At 39.9% G+C, this 20,734-nt stretch overlaps 1 protein-coding gene across 3 annotated transcripts in view; it reads left to right on the top strand.

Moving 5' to 3' along the window:
• Positions 1-20,734, top strand: part of GSK3B (glycogen synthase kinase 3 beta) — a 149,619-nt gene that overhangs the window by 48,806 nt on the left and 80,079 nt on the right. For all 3 annotated transcript variants that reach the window (XR_005704511.2, XM_040090940.2, XM_040090949.2), the window contains exon 2: positions 6,701-6,894. Coding sequence is in view for 2 of the 3 variants with exons in the window: in XM_040090940.2 (XP_039946874.1) it covers positions 6,701-6,894 (194 nt within the window). In the remaining variant the exon portion in view is untranslated. The remainder of the gene's footprint in view (positions 1-6,700; positions 6,895-20,734) is intronic.

Genomic DNA, 20,734 nt, shown 5'->3' with positions numbered 1-20,734 from the left:
TTCCAACAGTCTGGTCTCTGTGAAGTACCGACTGCTTCTTTATTAGTTATCAAAGTAACTGGTATGGTACTTAAGCCAAAATTGTTTTCAAAATAACAGGATTGTATGAATCATCGCTTCCATCTTTGAAGTTCTCTGAGTGTTCTGGTTCCTTTCAAAAATCACTTCTCAGACTTCTTAGTTAGCTCTTCCAAAACCATTGGGTACAAATCACGAGATTCTTCTGATCTTAAGTAATGTCTAATGGCCGCTCTTTTATTGCAGTATTCAGTTACAGTCAGGAAGTCAAGTGACATTTTCTGTGCTAAAACAAGTGTGTATATATATATATTTAGTGAGTGCCTTATCTGGGTGATGATTGGCACACTTACAGGTTTTTGTTCAATGTTTTACCTAAACTATTTTTGGAATTCCAAGGACTCCTTTTGTTTGGAGTAAGTTGAAAAACCAAACCACGTTGTGTTTTGTAAGACTCCTTTCTTTGATTCCCTGAGTTTTTCTAATTTGGTCCGTGAATGTTCATTTCAGGAAAGCTGGAGAGGGACTTTTTACAAGGGCATAGAGTGATAGGGCAAGGGGAAATGGATTCAAAGTGAAAACTTGAGATAATACATAGAAATTCTTTACTGTGAGAGTGGTGAGACACTCGAACAGGTTGCCCAGAGACGCTGTGGATGCCCCATCCCTGAAAGTGTTCAAGGCCAGGTTGGATGGGACATAATAGCCTGGTCAAGTGGAGGCTCTCTGCTGATGCTTGGGGTGGTTGGAACTGGATGAGCTTTAGGGTCCCTTCATACCCAAACCCATTCTGTGATTCTGTATGTTTCTAGGATTTTTGTCTTGTGCTGTCTCCCACTAGGTAACATTCATGCAGTTCACTGTTGAAGAAAGGAAGTTCAGTCTAGTAAAACAGTTGCTCATAAATACCATTTTTATACTTTCTCCCCTGTACTGACTCATAATGATTAGCTCTTAGTGAAACTAGCTTTTAAAAAAATGTAGTAGGAAAAAATAATTAGAAAAAGAAAATTAGTAGTGATTTCTACTGCTGACAATCTTTCCTCAAGCATATGTTGGCCAAGTTAAAGACTTTCAGAGCAGCTGCTAAGCTCCTTCTTCCTTCACATGCCATGAGTAGTTATCTAAGAAGTCAGGTGTTTTATTCCACAGCCTTTTCTGCTGATCAGCACCAGATTCTAGCAGATAGCTCGAGAAAAGTTTTCTCTTAAAACATTTGTTTCACAAAGTAGTCAGATCTTTTGGGCGTCGGGTTATCCACGACTGAGAAGAGCCACTGCAGTTCTGATAAACTTCCATCCCCTCTGGTTGCTCATTTCTTTCTAGGCAGTTGTGTCAGCTGCTGCTCGTAACCTAATCCCATTGGCAGGGGCTGGATCCAGCCGTGTCAGGTTCCCGTGGAAATGACTCCTTGACTGTATTGAGCATTGAGCAAATTAAGATGAAACAGTGCAGCAAAGCCTTATGGAGGGGAGAAGTATTCAAGTGACTTAATATTGAGCCATATCTTAACAGGGAGGTGACGCTGAGATTTGAAACAAATCTGTGAAGATATTTGAGTGTACACAGGTATGGGACCTCAGGCTGTGTTGTAGGTCTGTGAAGTTTTCTTTTAGGACTTAAAAACAAGCCAAGTAATACCTAACGGAAAAGCCCGTGAGCATGCTGGTGAGGAGGAATGTAGCAGCTGGAGGAGGGAAACAAGAGGAAATAGGTAAAGAAAAAAGAGAGGAAAAGGTGGAGTTTGTAGACAGCGCTAAGGATCAAGGCTGCATTTGAAGTAGGAGTAAAGCTGCTGTAATCATTGTACTTATACATTGTTTCTTTGCTTCAACTGTAAAGCACATGGAAGAGGACGAAGAGGGCACACACATAGTTGAGAGGAAAGAAAGGAATCTTAGATCTCTATATGTGCATTAAAGTGTGGTTTTGCTGCTCAGTCAGACACTAAGCAGCTAAAGGGATGTAGGGCAGACATAATTTTGGACTTTAGCCATGCCCATTCAGTAAGAAGGTGTGTGTGGGTGATCAATAGCAAAGGATGCCTTTCATGGTCCCTGAGGACTGAAGTGAATTCTATTGAATGACACCTCATTTGGCACAGGCCAAAAGTATACATACAGTACACTTACAGATGGTCACTTTTGAGTTTAGTAGTAGGAATCTGCAGCTAGTAGGGTATATATGTGACAAAATGCTTGCCCAATAGCAGCATCCCTACTCTTACCTGGGTAAAACTAAAATATCTGCCACATGTGGTGTGTTTTTTTCTGAGACGCAGAAATAGAGTTGTAGCTTGCAGTGATGATCTGTGGTCTTCTAAGTGGTGTATGCTCATTTCTTCCCACAAACAGATGAGTATTCTCTGCTTTCAACAGCTTTCACTGATTTTACATAATGCTTCTGATTTGTCCTATGTTATCATGTGCTAAAGGTAGAAAGTGAACTAGATCAATCAGAGAACTTGGAAACTGAAATGTCTGGATTTTGTTTTCAATTTTTCACATCAGAATTGTGGGAAAAGCTCTTTGTCAAAAAAACCCCAAACCCAAATACCACATCATAGATGTTAAGCATCAGTACTGTGTGAGGAAATGCTTTAAGGATTTCCATGAAAGCATACTTCCAAGTGCAAGTACAAGTGTATTATAGTGTGATAACTGTTTATTTTTCCTTATGCTTCTACCCTGGATGTTATAAAGGTGGCTGGCATAGACGATGGTTACACAGTCACATGAATTTGCTTTTTGGTTACAGTAATTTGCTGTCGGCCCTAGAAAGCAGCAGATTCTGGACATGTGCTAGTGATGCTTTTCATGTGAGCTGTGCCATAAGAGCTGTTTAGTATTTTGTTATTTAGTCCTTCCTTCCTTCTTTAGTTTTTCTATTTAATGTCCTAGTTCTGTTGTAGACCTTAGAGTCAAAGGTGTTGAGGGTATTTGGTGTTTGGCAGTGCCTGCCTATACACTGGGGACGCAGAGTCTGACAGTCCTAAACAAAATAAGAGGTGAAGGGAATGAGATGAGAACTGTCTAGGCTTATCTTTAAGACTTGCTGTGGTACTGTGCTTGGTGTTTGCTGTTAGGAATCTGTTCGGAGGTATTGAAGATTGCTGGGCAGGGCTGTTTCCTCTCTGCTATCTTCCATCATGCTGAGGCTAAACCCAGCATTTCTGAAAGCTGTTTAGTGAACTCCTTTATGTGCTCTTTGGCTGACAAGTCAGCGCTTGCTGTGCAGGCAGTAAAAACTGGGATAACCATTCTGAGTTGTGTATGATTTTGTGAGCAGTACCTGCATCTATGTAGTGCAAGGAGTGGCAAAATGAGCTTGGGGCCTCTGGATGCTGCTGCGATACAAACACATTATTTGCATACTTTGAGCAGCAGTGAGATGTTTTATTCTTGGAGATCAAAGCTGTCAAGGGTGCAAGGTGAATTTTACCCCTAGAGTCCCTCAGGTTCAACAATACTGAAATAGAATATAACTGAAACTCTTAACAGGCTTAACTTTTTAAAGACTGTAGTGCTTATGGTGTGTTTTGTTGATGGTTTACAAATACTGTTGTTTCCTGAAAGCAGGAAGCTGGGAGAAAGCTCTCTGAGGCGTGATGCTCTGTAAATAAAGAGACAAAGTAATTCTTGGTGTGGTGTTTAAAGTGTCAGTGCATACACTTCTAAGCATGGATGATTTCAGCAAGTTTAGTTAGGAGCTGTTTCCCTGTGGACTTAAAGGAAAGTATCTAAAGCTGGCTGGTTTCTCAATTGAGCTCTGGAAAAGTTGGCTGGGTGGTTGCAGTTCGTGGGCTGCACATTGTGTGATGAAATGCTTGAAGTGGGCTGAAATTCAGGGTTTGCTTTTGTGGACAAGGAGCTCCCTGAGAGAGTTGCAGCTCAGAACAAATTTCATAGAACAGATCTCTTGATATCAAGTACTTCAAATCTCAACTAGTGCTGCCAGGGACAATTATTTTTGTCTCTTAAGAGTTCATTAGTCTTGATTTTTGGAAAAATGGAGAACAAAACTCCTTGACAATAATCTCAATACTCTGGTCTAGTGCACCCTGCCAAAAAGAAAAAGTAATATGCCCCTCAAAACTGAGCAGGTAGGAGATTACCTTTTATTTGATGAGGATTGCTGTAGTACAGCAGATATAACTTATTTGTATATTTGATGAATTAGAATGCTAATCATAGAATAGTTGGGCAAATAAGTGCATTGCTGTTATGAGAGTTACACTTTCAACTTGTTTACAGAAAAAACCCGCATTTCGTTGTATTTGTGGCTTCCTTCCTTTTATTTCTTACAGTTATCAAAGAGGAGAGTGAATTTTCCATGCAGCTACTATGCTTCTGTTTATGCTTCTCTCCCTCCCTGTAAGAAGACATCCATCTGTCTAGTGTTCACTTCGGCCCTCTGTCCCATTTTCTCTCCAAATCTATAAATCTGCATCTCAGCTTCTCCTGACTGTTATGGGGAAGAGCTATACCTACTCTGTATTGCTTGGCAAGTAATTGGCACCCTTAGCACTAATGTGCTCTATTTGTGTTTGATTTGTTAATTTGTTTCACAGAGTACTTGTAATCATAAAAGGAAACAAATTGTAAGAACCTAAAAGGCAACATAGGAGATGAATAAGAGTTAATGTGGATTTTTCAGGAGTCAAGCCACCTGCTTTTCTTCTGAATCTTAATGGGTGCAGAAGAAGTAGTAGTAGATGTGGGCATCCTGACTCTGAAGTTTTCAGACTAATTTTCTCATGGGAAATCTAGGAAAACAATGGGCGACGGGAAATCCCATGAAAGGCATACGAAACGATTTGATTATTTTGTTTGAGCATAACAGGAGGTTCAAGAAAAAAATAGGATGAGAGATTTCTTGGGTTTTTGCAGGGCTTTTAGGCGGTCTTATAGGATTCACCACTTTTCACCCATTTCTTAGGTAAACTTCATGTAGCATCAGAAATGGATCTCCGGATAGTGGTTGTGCTTGAAGGATGTGACAGGCTGGCAAGAGTGTTCAGTAACCTTGGATGCAGTTCAGTCGGGACAAATGCAGAATATTAGGCTTTGATAAGAGCAGTCAGGTGTGTAAGTGGAAAGTGGATGAGGATTGGCCAGGCAGCAGCTCTGCAGAGGAGAGTTTGGTACACAAGCCGATCATGAGGTTGCAGCATTGCATAAGCTGCAAACATTGTGCTGGGCTGTACAAACAAGTGTGTTGTAAGTCGGACACAAGAAATCTCCAGCATGCTGGCTAGAGCTGAGATAAGCTTGCTTTGCAGTCAGGTTTTATGTGCTGTACCCGAGCCATTTTTAGCAGTGAGGGAAGAGGTTCCCCAAAGAGAAAAAACTTCTCCATCATAATGACTTTCTTTGTAGCAGCCCTCATATTTTAAGGAAGCAATGGGGGGAAAGAGAGCAGAGATGAGCTGTGCCATTTTTTTTCCATGCCCTTTGGTGCAGAACAAGGAGCATTTTGCCTAAACTGCACTAAAGTTATTGATCAGGCTGTCTGTTGGAAAGCTTTTTCTAAATGCATGAGAAGTGAAGAGAATACCTGGAGAAAGTCATGGAGAGAAGGTTTGTTAATAAGATGTGATAAGCATTTCTTGAGAACAGTTTCTGTAGAATTGTGTGCTATGGAGCAGCAGGTTCTGGTTTTTCTTGCAGCCCTATTTGATTCTGTAACCCAAATCTGAAGGGCTCTTTATTGCAGCTGAAGGGCAAGAAATGCCCAGAGTGTACTTGTAAAATGCCTAAAGCTTTGATCCTATTATGAACAAAATAAGACTTTGAACAGGGAAGCACTGTTGGTAGTAACAGAGGGGCAGAAAGTAGGTGATAGTGGCTTGGCTTTCGATGGGAAAGTGGCTGGGCAAGTGCCTATGAAACCCACAGCTGCTGCCTCTGCACCAAAGCACACTCATCTCTGCAGCTTCCACTGCGATCTTGTATCCTGGGCACTGTCCCTGGCTATGTTCTGATTCATGTTGAGATACCAGCTAAGTGCCTCTCATGGTCGTCTTTCTCCCCCTTCTTCCCCTGCCCCAGCAAGTGCCTCCCTTCTTTGCAAGAAAGTCCAGACATGGAAGAAGGGAGGAACAGGACTGTGCCATCTGACGCAGCCTAGGTTTCACTTCAGGTGCACACAGCCAGGTTTGACAAAGGTTATGCTTCCTAGTGATGCAAGCTTTACATGTGGGTGGATTTGTAACAAACTTAAAGTGCTCCTGGTTTTCGTTTCCAGATAAATGCCTGCAAAGATCAGAGTGCTGAGCTCATACTGGCAGTTTGGTTTCCTCAGTTATATGGAAAATATGGGAAAATGCTTCATTTTGGTAATGCAGACAACACTGTGTTTATATCACTTACTTGATAATCAGATGTAGGGATAAGTACTTGGTTTCTTTGTGCATTTCATTTTATTGCTCAATTATTTGCTTTGGGAAAGCAAATTTTTGTTAGCAATAATCTAAATTAAAAATTGTCACCACTTAATATATATTGGTGAAACACATGCTCAGTGTTTATGTTGCATTTTGTCAGAGGTTTTCCGTTTTTCTCTGTAATATTGAAGTACGTATGCTGATCTAAATCTTTGTCTTGCCCTCCTCTGTTTTAGTCTTGTTGGTCATCTTGTTTACGCATGTATTTTGATTATTTGTGTATCTCTTGTTTTGCAGGAGACAAAGATGGCAGCAAGGTGACTACAGTAGTGGCAACTCCTGGACAAGGTCCAGACCGACCACAAGAAGTCAGCTACACAGACACCAAGGTGATTGGAAATGGATCTTTTGGTGTTGTGTATCAAGCCAAACTCTGTGATTCAGGAGAGCTTGTGGCCATTAAGAAAGTCCTGCAGGATAAAAGATTTAAGGTGAGTCTATGCATAAGTTCATAGTATTTTCATGAATGTTATCTCCTTTTCCATGTCTTTGATGGCAGTGTTTTTGATTTTCGTAATTTATTTTCATTGGAGCACATAAATACAAATAAAAATTTTTGGGGCTAAGGATTAAACGGATTATGATAAAGCAGTAGTTTAACTTGAAAATCAGTGAGTCACTATGGTTGTTTGTATTAGTGCAAATCAGGAAGCTAAAAATCCTGATTTGATGTGCTGTTTCCAGGTTGCAGACCAGATTTCTCAGACAGTGAGCTGTGGAAACAAGGGAAAAACTTGTCTTAAGGTTACTTTTTTCTAGCATAAACTCTTCTCCAATCATTAGTAATTAAACTGCTGGAAGGGATAGAAGCCTTTGGGCTTTGTTCTTAGTTGCTGCACCTATAAAGTTGAAGGCTATATCTGAGTAAATCAGAAATTGTGAAGGCCAAGCAAGATGATAACAAATACTGAGCTCATGGCAGTTTGGGCTGAAGATCACTTACTTCTCTTGTCACCTGATTTATAAATGTGTTCTATCCTGGTGGTTTTAATAGACCAGTGATTCTTTATTCTAGACTAATAGCCTTCCAAAGAGAAATCTTTTTATCTAGTGATTTTTAAATCAAATAGAAGTTAAGAACCATACGCCACCTCATCACTTCTGTTAGTCCTCAGCTTGGTACTTTAGTGTACTTGACTGCTTTCCCTCAGCTTGTGCAAGCAGTACATGATAGCAGAGGTTCTGGTTTTAACATTTCTTGCATTCACTGTCAGACCTCATGCACAGCTGGTTTCACTGGTAATAGTTGTAATTTGTGCCCTTTTTCTGAAGGACATTGTTTCGAAGTGTTTCAGAGGAAGTAGTGTATGTCTTCTCCTTGAGTCTTCAAATTTCATGCTAACATCACTACAGGCATCAGCATATCACAGATGCATTAGATGAAAAATGGGAAAGATACGTTTCAATTAAAGTAATGCAGCATTGTTTACTTCTAATTGAGGAAGGCATATAATGTTCTTATATAGTTCTTACATCTGAGTTATTTCTGGACTGTATTATGGGTTGAAGGTAATTAGTACTTGGGAAGCATGGAATATGATGTAAGTGTGCCTTATTTTAGGAGAATAAAGAAGAGGTGAAACAGAAAAAGAGAACCAAATTCTAAACCCAGTATTTACAAGGAGCTTTTTGATCTCTTCCCATTGCATAGGTTTAAGGGGGAGGGTCAGGATCTTTCCTATATCCTGTCATGCTTGGTAGATGTCACGTAGTGCTTTTGACAAGAATCTTTGATTTCTTTAGTCTTGTAACTCTGGGGTTTTGCAGTATGTGAAATGAAAACTTGCATTTTAGTTACTGACTATCAGATATTAACAGTTTGTGACATCTAACTTTTTTTGAATTAATCTCTCTTAGGAATCTAGAGTTAATTGTTGGCCTTTGATTGCTTTTTTGTTTTGGTGGTTGGTTCAGTGGCTTTTTGTTATCTGACTATATATTTTTTTATTTTGGAGTGTTTCTTGAAGTAATTTAAAAAAATACATCTTGAATATTAGCTGTTTCTTTGTTAAAGCAAAACAGCTAAACTGAAAAGCTAATTAGGGTCTTTCCACTTTGGACTCTGAATTAATTTTCTACATTTGATAATACAGAATGAGAATATCCGATACGTGGAGGCTTTAATATCCCTAAACCAGGTGTAATTAACAGTTAAGTCCATGCGTAGATTAGCAGATGGGTAGCATTAAGTTAAAAGTACTTTTTTAAACTTCACCATTTGTATGGGTCACATCTGCAGTAGTACCCAAGTTATGCATTTTTTCATATTCTTACCCAAACTTTTATCCCAGCTGCACAGCAACCTTTGGTCTAAGCTCCCTAGTTTTTCCCATCATTTGTCAGTTTAATCCTCCCATTTTTTTCACATTCTGATCTAGAAGTGTATGTTATGTTGGCTGGAGGGGTAAATTTTTCCAGGCTGGATGGCAGCCTCTGCCTGGACAGATTTGGAAGCTAGACAGGTGTATCTTATGTTAAGAATGGCCTACAATTACTTCAGGGTATGCTACTCTTTGGGAATGCCTGATCTAGGTAGTAAATGCTGGACTGGATAATTTAGCAGTTAAAGAGGAACTTTGAAAGTCTGTTTGGCTGCATGGTTTGGGTCCAGTGTAGGAGCAGACCAGCCCCTGTGTTCAGAGAGTTGAGCTGTGGATGCAGCTCAGCTGGGCTGTTGCCATCCCTGCTTGGCTCCCTGAGTCCCGATCCAAGGCCTGGTCAGTGGAGTTCCTTAAGAAATCTGCCACTCCCCTCTCAGTAAGGCATACTCCCACCTCAGCAGAAAGCCAGCCTTACTGTAGTCAGCCAAAGGTGGTGGTGGCTTGTTTGATTTGTTGTCACTTTCTGAGGGAAGAGGGGAGGGTGCACTCTAGGAATACCAGTCTGCACTGATCCCAGTGGTGGACAAGCAACAAGGGGAAAGTGATGTATGAAAATTGCTTCCTGATATTTGAATCATGAGCAAAAGATTCAGCTGTATGCTTCTGGCTGGTGCCTGCTTATACCTGTGCTTGTTTATCATGATGTATTTGTCTTGGTACATGCAGTATAATTCCTTAGTTGTGATTTCTTAAAAAAAAATGCTTTGAGAAGAGCCAGCAGGGAGTCTTGAAACTGAAGTTAGTGTAGCTTCTAGGCTCTTGCTGCATTTTGTGAAAGTGGAGGGTAGTTACTGTGTATGTCTGGAATATGCACCTCAGTTGCCAATTTTAGGTCTCTGTCAGGAAGCTGAGATGCTTTTGTCCAGGTTTAAAGCTAGCTTGAAAGCTGGAATTACCAGAGGAGGGGTTGCCTTTTTTTCTTTTTTCCTTTTCCATTACTATGGCGTGTCAGTCTCCTAGCATTGGTCTGGACTAGAAAGAAGTTGAGTGTTAAATCAGTGCTGAAGAGTTGAATCTTATAGTTTCTGTGATGATAAAGACAGTTTGCAATGCTCCTTCTTCTTTCTACTTCCTCGTTGCAGTTCAGTGGTTCTTCAGTTTGACATTGCAGTTCCTGCATGGCTGTTTTAAACAGGGTCTGTGAATTGTTCTGGATTTTAGAATGTGTGTGTATAGAGTTCAGCGTAATGTACAGCAGTAGTATTGGTAGGAATAGTGGTAAGTCATTGAAGGGAATAAATAAAATACCACCTGGAGATAAGTGCTTAATTTCAGTTTGTAGTTCTGCCTTTAGTAACCTGGTTCTCCATACTAAGTGTGAGAAATTAAGTAATGTAGTTTTGGGCAGTTACCTGATACTTGAATGAGTAGTTCATTTTACAAGCTATGTGCTGTTTGTCATTAATATGTGAAACAATTTAATTTGTTTACGTTAATTAACCATCTCTTACGGAAGGTTGTATTTTTGGGGTGGAGGGTATTGGATTTTTTTTTTTTTTTTCAATTAAAAGTTTAACAGGGGCGAGAGGGATGTTTCTCTTTGAAAAACAGTGTAACTCAGCTGTTCACAAACTTCGGGGCCAAAGTGCTTTCAGATGGCAAAATTTCCAAAAGACAATGACCTGTCTTTCACAGATCTATACTGTGTTTCTGCTTCTATCTCATAAGTACATAATAATAGGTTATTATGCAAAGCATCTAGAGATGCAGTTAAAAGATTCATAGTATTTTCAATTATTTTCATCCATGTGTCTGTGCAGGCCCTCAAGTGACACAGCCTAATTGTGATGCTTGAAAATAAAATACTGGCAGCATAAAAATTCTTGCACTGTTTTTGTTAGCATTTTCATTGGAATATTCTTCAGATTAAGAGTCTGTCATGTTGCTGTCGAATTGTGCTAAAACCAATAGTAAGCAAAAGAGGCATGTTAGCATAAATAGTTATTTTTCGTTATTTCTGCCATCCCATTAAGGTTTTTAAGAAATCCTAATGGAATGAATGTGCAATATTTCACAGGTGACTGAGAATAAGCAGTTAACTTTCTTGTACCTGAATTGCAGTACTTGATGTTCCTGCTTTTAGCGCTGGGCTGTTGAAATCTAAATGATGGAGTTTGTACTCCTCCTGCACATTTTCAAAGAGTCTAGATTGGGCATCACATTTCTTGTTAATGGCTCACACAGACATAAAGTGTGCAGCAAGGAAAGCCAAATTCTGTAATGGGAACCATTCATGCCATCCAGTCTGTCAAATCATTCAGAGACTGCCTTGGTTTAGCCACCCAACCGTGTGTGCCCTTGGCTCAGTTGCCTGAATTGTTTAAATAGGCAGATCTTCTGGAGTGTGAGAGGATGTCAAGCTAGGGCCCTGGTGGTCCATAAATGTGAAGCACTGCCTTGCTAAAGCTGAGGCCACTGAATAGTAGGCAGTGCTTTCCTATTTTTAGTTACAAAAGGAATAGGTTTTGTGAGTATTTGCATGTTTATTGTTTCTTTGTTTTGGTTTGTTGGTTTGTTTGGTTTTTTAATACGTAAAGTCTTAGTTTTAAATTGAGCCTTAAAGCCCAATAAAGCAGCAGGATGGAAAAATTAGTCTGTGTTGGGGTTCTGGTTTCTTTCTTTCTCTGCTGGTGTGTGTACTTTTGTGAGCTGTTTGAAAAGCTTCTGAAAGCAACAGCTTTTCCTTTAGTTCCTGCCTCAGATATATCAAGCTGCTAAGCATAAAAAGATCCTTTTCAATATAGCTCATATCCACTGTTTGTGTTAACTTATTTACAGCAACTTTGATCATAGAGGCTCCAATGAAAAATGTAAAAGCACAAGGAAGAATTTCCATTGAAAAATGCCTAGGTGTTTAGGTTTTTAAGTTACGTTAACTTTTCAAGAGATTTTTCTGTTTAAAGCATTCAGAAATCTAGAGCTGGCCTAGTTCTTTTCTTAATAGGTTCTGTGTCTCTGCTCATGGTTGAAGGTATAATTCTGTAAGTATGCATGTGAAAAGTGAACGTATTGATTAATTATTTGCATCTTTTGCTCTCAGAATCTCAGTGGTTAACAGGTGACTGTGAGAATATTACTTCAAATTGGGTTGAATTAGTTCCACATTTGCTGACTTCCCCCCAGCTTGTATCTTAGTTATCCATGTCCAGTAACAATACAGCGGACAGTAGTGTTACACTGGAAAGAAAGGTTCCATTTTCAGGGGGCTTCAGTCTGTTAAGGCCTCTGTTGGTGTATCTGAGCTGTTTTGAGGAGGGATGTACTCAAGTTACTCAGGTAACCTGACTGGAAGAAAAGTTAAAGCAAGTTTTGTTTTGCAGTCTGTAAGCTTGGGCTTTGAATGGTCATGTCTATATACTGACAAGCAGACAGGAGTTTGACGTCCAGCCTCTTGGTATGTGTTGGGGAACCCAGTTGTAAAGCTTTAAGGGAAATGGTATCACTGTCTCTTCTGTGCAGGTTTGGTTTCCCTTTGCCGGGTTCAGACAGGATGTCTGCATCACCTTGCTTTTTAATGTTTTAGCAGATCCATCTTCCAGACTCCTATTTCTATGTATCGTAGCTTTGTCATGGCAATGTTAAAGGTACTGTTGAAGAGAAGCCATTGTTACTGCTGGATGTCTCATAGAAGCCTTGACTTCCTTTGTATGTACCTGAGTTGTGGACCCTTTCTTCCAAGCAGGCAGATGGATTTTCAAGTCACTGAAACGACCTCCAAGATTGATTCCAACCTTGTACTGGTCACCACCTCGTCGCCTAGACCATGGCACTAAGTGCCATATCCACCTCCAGGGATGGTGACTTCCCTGGGTAGTCCATTCCAAAGTTTAATGACCATTCTGTGAAGAAACTTCTCCTGCTGTCCAGCCTAAACCTCCCCTGGTTCAGCTTGAGACAGTGTCCTCTCCTCCTGTTTGCTGCTTGCTTGGGAGAAGAGACCAACCCCCACTTTACTACAAAGTCGTTTCTGGTAGCTCTAGAGAGCAATAAGGTCACTCCAGATCCTTCTTTTCCCTCCTACATCACTCCTTTCTAGAAGGGAATTGAGAGTTATCACAGAGGTTCGGAATAAATGCTATCTTCATCTTAAGGCAGTGTTTAAAGTCTTGAATCCAGTGTGGAGGTTGGATTTGCTCTGATGTATTCTGATTATCTTTCACTGTGACCTCTCATTATCTGCACAGGTTTCCTCTGAACTAAGGACTAAACTTCCTTTGTTAATTTAATCTGTGTGTGAGATAGCTGAGTTCTCTCATATCTCCATCTAAGCATCATTGAATATTTAAACATTAATCTCTAAGGCCTTCCCTTAGAAGAAGGCCTTTATTTACTGTATCTCAGCTGAGTTGGAAGCACCCATGGGATTAAAAAGTCACAAAGGAAAAATATGGTGATGAGAATTAGTAACATTTGAGCACCTTTCTTTTAAGTCTTTGAGGACTTGCACATCATAGCTACTTTGAAGATCTGAGGAATAGTGAATCACTGTTCATAAGACTATCATGGAGGTGTTACTCTCTAAAGAATGCCTTAATTTATATTGTTAAATAGCTAGAAAGAGCACCCAAAACAATAGATCTATCTTCTGACTAATGAGATGGTTTGCGTTTGTATTGCAAGTAGGGATGGAAGGCTGAAAATATTTTTCAGTGACTTCAGCAAATATTGCAAACATTTGTAAAACCAGCAGTAGAAAGATAATTGAGCCTGATGAAAACTGCCCTTTTACTCCTACCTGTCCTCATCAATGGGGATACAGTCCCTCTTTAAGACTGAGGCTATCTGATAAGATTTCCAGAATGGGAGATGCCTGGGCATATGTTCAGGTTGTTTTTCCATCTTCTAAACAGCTGAAGGGCTATGTTTGCTTTCAGGGAGATTTTTTTCTAGTCCATGCTTTAAAAACTCTTGTATAGCGGCCAGATTTGCAGCTCTTGTCCAGCTTAGTTTAGCCAGATTATCAGAGGCATTTACCAAGATAATAGCTTTTCTTACAGCAGTACTTGATCTGTCTCCTGATCTGTCTCAGGCTGTCTCCTGTAAGCTTATTGGAGCCAATTCTGTCTTTTGGCTGTAATTGCAGTTGCCTGTCTGTTCGCAGTAACCAAAAAGCCAGGGTAGAGGTCTGAATTCTCACTCACATGGTTGTCCACGTATTTCATTCGATTTCCCAATTTTCTCAAACTTTCCTAATGGATAAAAAATCTGTTTACCCTTGCTTTTGACAATCTTTGAAGAAAGCAGTGTACTGCTCGTTGTATCAGTTGTAACTTCCCTGTACATACTTCAGTGGCCTAGAAGATCAAGAACTCTAAGAATAATTTCTCTAACTTTGTATTCTTTCAAAGTCTGTATAATAAAATTATTTGTAGTTATGGCTGCTCCTGTAGATATTTTCAAATCTGACAACTGAATTGGATGCATAATAGCTGTTAGTGCAAAAGAGGTCTTCAGTTTGGCACTTGAGATGAAATAGAGTTGGTACTATGAACATCAATTTCAGTTTTCTCCTTTCTAGCTGGGGAGTTTGGACTGATAATTAATGTCCAGGGAATGCAGTGTCATCCCAGCCCAGTTGGAAAGGCCTAGGAAAGAGAAGGAAATGCCCTTCATCTGCAGACGTGGCTTTGTGCGTGTTTAGGAATGTGTCTCCATGCGTTGCCGTGTGGAAACCCACATGTTAGTAGGGAAATAGGCCATAGGAATGTGTTCTTTGTCAAGGGAGGAGTCGAAAGGGCTCTTGAGGGCTTTTCTGCTCCTACCCGGTGGATATTTGCATGAGGCTGTTTATAGATCCATGACTAAGTTTAACTGGTGCATTTAGTTTGGTTTTTGAGCTTTCTATTTCCATGAGTTTTTCTGTGGTACTCCCTAGACTAGGACAAAGATGGGACTTTAAAACAAGATACCTGTTTTGTCAGTCTTCTCTCTTCTTGCTCACTTCTTGTGTATAACAAGACTAAAATTAAACCTTTCTGTCCTGTGTGAATTTACTGACCAGCAAAAAGAACTGGAAGATACATTACATTTATAAAAAGTCTTTTGTCCCACTAGTCCAGATAACTCATACAGCTGCTCCAATAATACTTTGGTTTGTTTCCTGTTGTCTTTCAGGTCTTCTAAAGGAAGTGAGTTCATATGTCTGATTTTCATAAAATATCTATATATAGTCTAGGAAATGTATATTCCGTAAATATATACATTCCTAAATTAGCTAGAGACTGTTTTGAGACACACAGGTTAAACGGATGCTATTCTGAAATAATGACATTCAGAGTGGAGAGTGCAGTTGAAGAGAATTCCAAACCCATCAGTGTATGGAAATGCATAGTTTAAAGCACATGAATAGCTGTAACTCTGCCACACACTCACAGCGTATTATAACTGTAAGAGTGTACTTGGACATTGCAGAATTCCTGATGGTGGTCAAATTAAGTTCCGTTTTGAAGGATAATTTCCTTTCCTTTGACTTTTTAACATTGCTGCCTCTGAATACCTGAGAGGGACTGGCATAGAAGAACACTAACCCTTCATGCAGTAGGGATAACCTCTCTATTTTATATTTATAAATCAGTTTTATGTCTGGGTCACACCTACTACTTAAAGGGAGCCTTGATTATGGCATGGATTTATAGGTCTGTGTTACAGAGGTAAAAATTGATTTTAATGGTCATCATTTTGTAGTGTTTTATGGAGAGATCCTTGGTAGCCTTTCAGGATCGCTACCATGGAGACTATAACTTTGCATTTCTGAGACTGGCAGATTACAGCCTGGTGGAGCAGATTTGGGTTTTCTCATTCTTATCTAAAAATAAAATATTTAATGGCTGACAGTCATAGTGTGGCAATGGAGTAGACTTTCTGAGTGTGCAACCAGTGCAAGTAGAGAATCGAGGGCAGTCTTTGTTTTATGAATGGAGCCTGAACTTGGTCATTTAAAAAGTTACAGTAAAATTCCTGGAGTCTTTCTGAAGCTCAGGGATTTAGTTGTCAACTGTGAATGAGGCTGTATATAAATTCTAAGCTAGTTTTATCTTTTTTCATCTTGGAGTAGAAGCTGAGATGATCAGGCGGAGAGCAGGCTCATCTAATGCTCTTGTGAGCTTGGTAATGCTGCTGCTCTAGAGAGCTTGGGCATTAATGCAGGTGTTGGGTGGAAATGGTATCCCAGGAGGAGCCTTCCACACCAGTCTCCTAGCTAGGGAAAAGAGTATTGTGTAGAGTATAAGTAGAAGATTAGTTTGATGGGATACAAATGATGCTTTTGAGACTGGTTGGATGTTTGGTGTGTGCAGATAGTTCAAGGCTCTTGGTTGTACCATTATGTATTCTCTTTTGGAAGTCCCACTGGCTGAGCTTGCCTGGCTGCAGAAGATTTAGCATAAACAGTCTTTATGTCTGGCAACATTACCTACCTGTGGCTCTCACCGAATTCTTACTTGGTTAAATTATCTTTGGTGCAACATTCCAGTCTTGGAGCATGATTGGAATAAATCATGAAATAGTTTGGCTTCAGTTTTTGCCAGGGAACTCTGGGACTTTTTGTCTTCAAAATGGATGGCTGCTAAATCAGGTAGTGGCAAACTCTGTGTCCTTTTTGAACTCTGTATTTTTTATTCAAATATCCTGCTGTGGCAGCTATTACGCTTGAGGGGAAAGAAGGGAGAACCTTATAAAATGCTAGTCATAGACATGACAGAGATCCACCTGCTGCTCCATGGAGGCTTCCTGAAGCAAAGAAGAGGGACAGATCTTCTCATTTTTGTGTCACCGGGACAGCTGTGCCCTACCCTCCGGCGCTGTGCTGTAGTTCAGCCCTTTTGGCTTTGTTTAAAACCTTCTGATTGAGCTGTAATTGAGGGGGGCTTTTTATTTGTGACTCTTCCTTGGAGAGGATTAGCTCAAAGTCAGCAAACAAAATGAGGAAGGTTTAAGTAAATGTGAAAAAGGGAATAATTTTTGTTTTCCAGTTGTTTCCTTGAGTAGACCTGACACTTTATAACCAAGTGGCATGCTCCTGGGAAGTGTTCAAAACTTTGAGAGCCGTGTAATGGATTGTTTTCTTTGCTGCTAAAGGCAATATTTGCACCGCCCATTACTTCTCAGAAAAGTAGAACCAAGACATGGGAAAATAATAAAAGGAAACTCTTTTAAATATTTTGTCAAGCATCTAAAGTACAGAGGCAGTTCAGACAGCTGGGCATATTCTAAAATTAGCAATGCTGCAGGGTTTTTTTATGTGACTTGGATACTTCCTGGTTGCTGATGACTGAGAAGGTGAGAAGATTGAGGAGGTTGTTTGTGACCAACAGAATTATTTCCAGCCTACACAATACAAAGAATTACTTTTCTACTACTTTATTTCGCATGTTTTTGAGGAAAGCTTGTTTTGGGCTTTTTGTTCCACTTTGTTTTTTCCATCACATTTTCTGTCTGCATTATGCAGTGAAATATGGCCCATTTGGAACACAGAGGGATTAATTTTGAAGGGTAATGTGGACTGAGGTTTTGTTGGATGACCCAGACTCTCCTATATGATCTACTGCAGGAAATAAAAATGAATCTGATTTTTATTTGAGTGGTTTGTAAGACGTGTATTATGTAATAACCCAAAATAAGTAATTTTTCTGGAAAGGTAATAAGAAACTCATTCTGTTAAGGAACATTTTAATTACAGTCCTTGCTGCTTGGGCACGGTGTTGATACTTATTTTAAAATAAAATGAGTGCTGTCAAAGAAGTAGTTGTTGAATGTTTGTAATATTTTTTTGGCCAGGAGCAAAGAAGGGACTCACTCTTCTTTAAGGCAAAATGTGAGGTGTGATGTTTATCATATTTTTAAATATATGTTACAGACTTTTAACTAAGGAGAAGGCAGTCTGCTTTCTTAAGGGTGGGTTTTTGTTTATGTAGTGCTCAGTACAGTGAACTGAGATGAGTAATGGAGGCTCTTACATGTGTCATGATGCAAATAAGCAGACTACAGACATCTGTATTCTGGTTCTTCTAAGATTTGAAGTCAGGTCTAATTGTTACAGGCTTGACAAAGGTGCTCATTTCACATCTTCATTTGTGCTGTTCCTTTGAAAGCCCGGCCATGTTGATTAGACTCCTTAGGTCCTGAGCTAACCAGTCAAAAAACAAACACCCAGTCTGAATCACTGAAGCATAACAATGCATGTGGAAAACAACAGCTGGATCTAATTTTAGGGGTTTTTTTAATTTCAAAAATCACCCTGTCACAAAAAAGCTCGTTGTTTTCCCTCCTAAGCTTTATCAAGTGATGAAGACAGAATCTATAACTTGATGTCTTTTAAAGATTCATCCTCTTCTTTTTCTTCGTTCAAAGATTTGTCCAAGGGTCTGCTTATCAGACTAAGTTTTTAGGCCCTTTTGCATTCACCTTCCTTTAATCTCAGCAGGCACATTGAGTCATGAAGGTTGTACCAGGATTTTTAGGCTTGAACACAGTGTAAACATAATTGACTGATTATAAATGAAATAAAATTTGTTGCAGGCTGCTTAGGGACACTGCAGCTTATCTGGGTGTTGTGGTGAGACAACACACTTGCTGTGCTGTCCTGTTCACCGGTTGCACTTCTCTTGCTGCAAGTGGACAGAAGAGGGTTTTTTCCTTTCTTTTATTTTTTCCTTTTTAGAGTAAAACTCCACAGTGGATGTTGACATTGCCTGTGGGCACCTTAGTGGAAAGTTCAGGTTTGCTGTTAAGTAATAGAGGAACCTTTAAAAAGATGTGTTGCTGACTACCATGGGAATTAATAGTAAGTGTGCAGGTGTGGGGATGAGGAAATAGCAGTTTGCTACTCCAAAACATAGTGCATGGGCTAGAGAACATTAGGAATATTCAGTTGGGTATCTTACATGGATGGACTTGGCTTTGCTTTCTGATGCTGAGCAACTTCGTAAGCACATTTCAGGTGAAGTCTGGCAGGCATAACAGGACACAGAGCAGGAGAAACTAAGGTGAGCACAGATTGCTGATGAATTCCTAAAAACAAAGATAATACTTTTTTCCTTTGTAGTGCTCTGCCGAACAAATTTTATAAATAGTGAACAATTCTGGGTTATAAAATTAGAAGTTATTGCCAGCTTATAAAACAGATAATAGTCTTTAGTTGAGGCAGTGGTACTAGAAGCTCTGTAGTTTTTAAAAAAGTAGTTCTATATTCTTTCTAGTTTAGATTCTCCTGGTAGTGAGTGCAACATCACAGTAACCTGTACTAGAATTGCCTGTCTGTGAGACCTGGAGCTTCCTTGATTATAATGTATTTATTATCCCTATCTACCTGTCATTTAGGTATTTGCTAAAGCAGCAGGATGAGAACATATGAAATGGAAATATTCTTTCCCAGTGTGCAGAAAACCACAACAGGTTGATTGGAGTCAGCATTTAAAGAGCCACAGCAAATAGTCAAGAACTTGGTGCCATCTTAATTTTGTTGTTGTTGTTGTTGTTGTTTTTTTTTTTTTTTTTTTTTTAATTAAGTCAACATAAGGGCAAGAAAGGACATGGTTTGCAGATAGTATACTGGATTTCCTGATAGGCAATGACTCTGTTTCTGTAACTGCATAACAGGCATAAAGGTTATCTGCTTTCATGCAGGGCTAACAGATCTAGTAGGACAAGAAAGTAGTATGAGACATAGGAAAAACTAGGGCATGTTGAGGGTTGCCTGGAGTGTTGGAGGCATAAGAGTCAGTGTATTCATTGAACAATTTCTGTGGCAGCATGGAGGCCATCAATTAACAGGAAAGATAAACAGTGCAAGGACTCTTGTTTGGATTTAAACTGATGAATATCTCTTGGAAAGAATCCTCCTTGCTAGTGGGAACAGCCTGTGCACAGTCCAAAAGCACAGTGCTGTGTGCAGGTGGTAGTAGAAAGTCCCTTTGTGGTGGAGCACTGAGCTGTGGCATGCTGTCCTACTGGCTTGTCTGCATGGATCTGCTTGTGGGTGATAATGCTGTAGCTGACTTCTTGAGTAGATAATGAACTTTCCAAGAGAAATGAATGTGTGAGACTGTTCTGAATTCAGCTGTCCAATTAAACAATGTAGAAAGCTTTAACTGATTCAACTTTAAAATTTATTTGAATTTTCCTGAATGTAAGTATACAGTGAGCACAAGATACAGTGACTCTTGTTTTAACCTAACCTTGTGTGCAAAATGTGTAGGGAGCGATAATGTCTTGCTTACCTAAGCAAGGCAGGCAGTATCACATCCTCAGTAGACAATAATCTTCATTATTTCGTACTGTTGGGATTTTGAATGCAAAAGGGTCTCAGCACTCTTTGTAGAGAGTTTGATTTCAACAAAATCACTGATTAGGTGTGGGGCAAGGAAATGAATTCACAGAATCACAAAATGGGCAAGGTTGAAAGGGACCACAGTGGGTCATCTGTTCCAGCATCCCTGGTCAAGCAGTGTCATCCCAGACCACATGGAATAGGATTGTTTCCAAATGCTTGAGTATCTCCAGTTAGGGGGACTCTGCAACCTCTCTGGGCAACCTGCTCCGGCGCATGGTTCACGGCACAGTAAAGTTCTTCCCCCACATTCAGGTGGAACTTCTGTGCATCAGTTTCTACTCATTGTCTCTTGTCTCATGTTTGGCACCCAATAAAAACCTGGCTCCATCCTCTTGACACCCTCACTTCAGGTGCTTAAAGACATTGATGAGGTCCCCTCTTAGTCATTTCTTCTTGAGGCTGAACCCCTCAGCTGTTCCTCATAAGTGAGATGCTCCAGTACCTTCTTCATTTTTGTTGCCCTCTGCTGAACCCACTCCAGGAGCTCCATGTGTCTCTTGGACTGAGGAGCCCAGAACTGGACACAGAGCTCCGGGTGTGGGCTTAGTTGAAGCTGAGTAG

This window comes from Hirundo rustica, chromosome 2 (genome assembly GCF_015227805.2).
Source record: "Hirundo rustica isolate bHirRus1 chromosome 2, bHirRus1.pri.v3, whole genome shotgun sequence".
In the NCBI taxonomy this organism is placed as follows: domain Eukaryota; kingdom Metazoa; phylum Chordata; class Aves; order Passeriformes; family Hirundinidae; genus Hirundo; species Hirundo rustica.
This window is presented reverse-complemented; position numbering and strand designations above follow the sequence as displayed.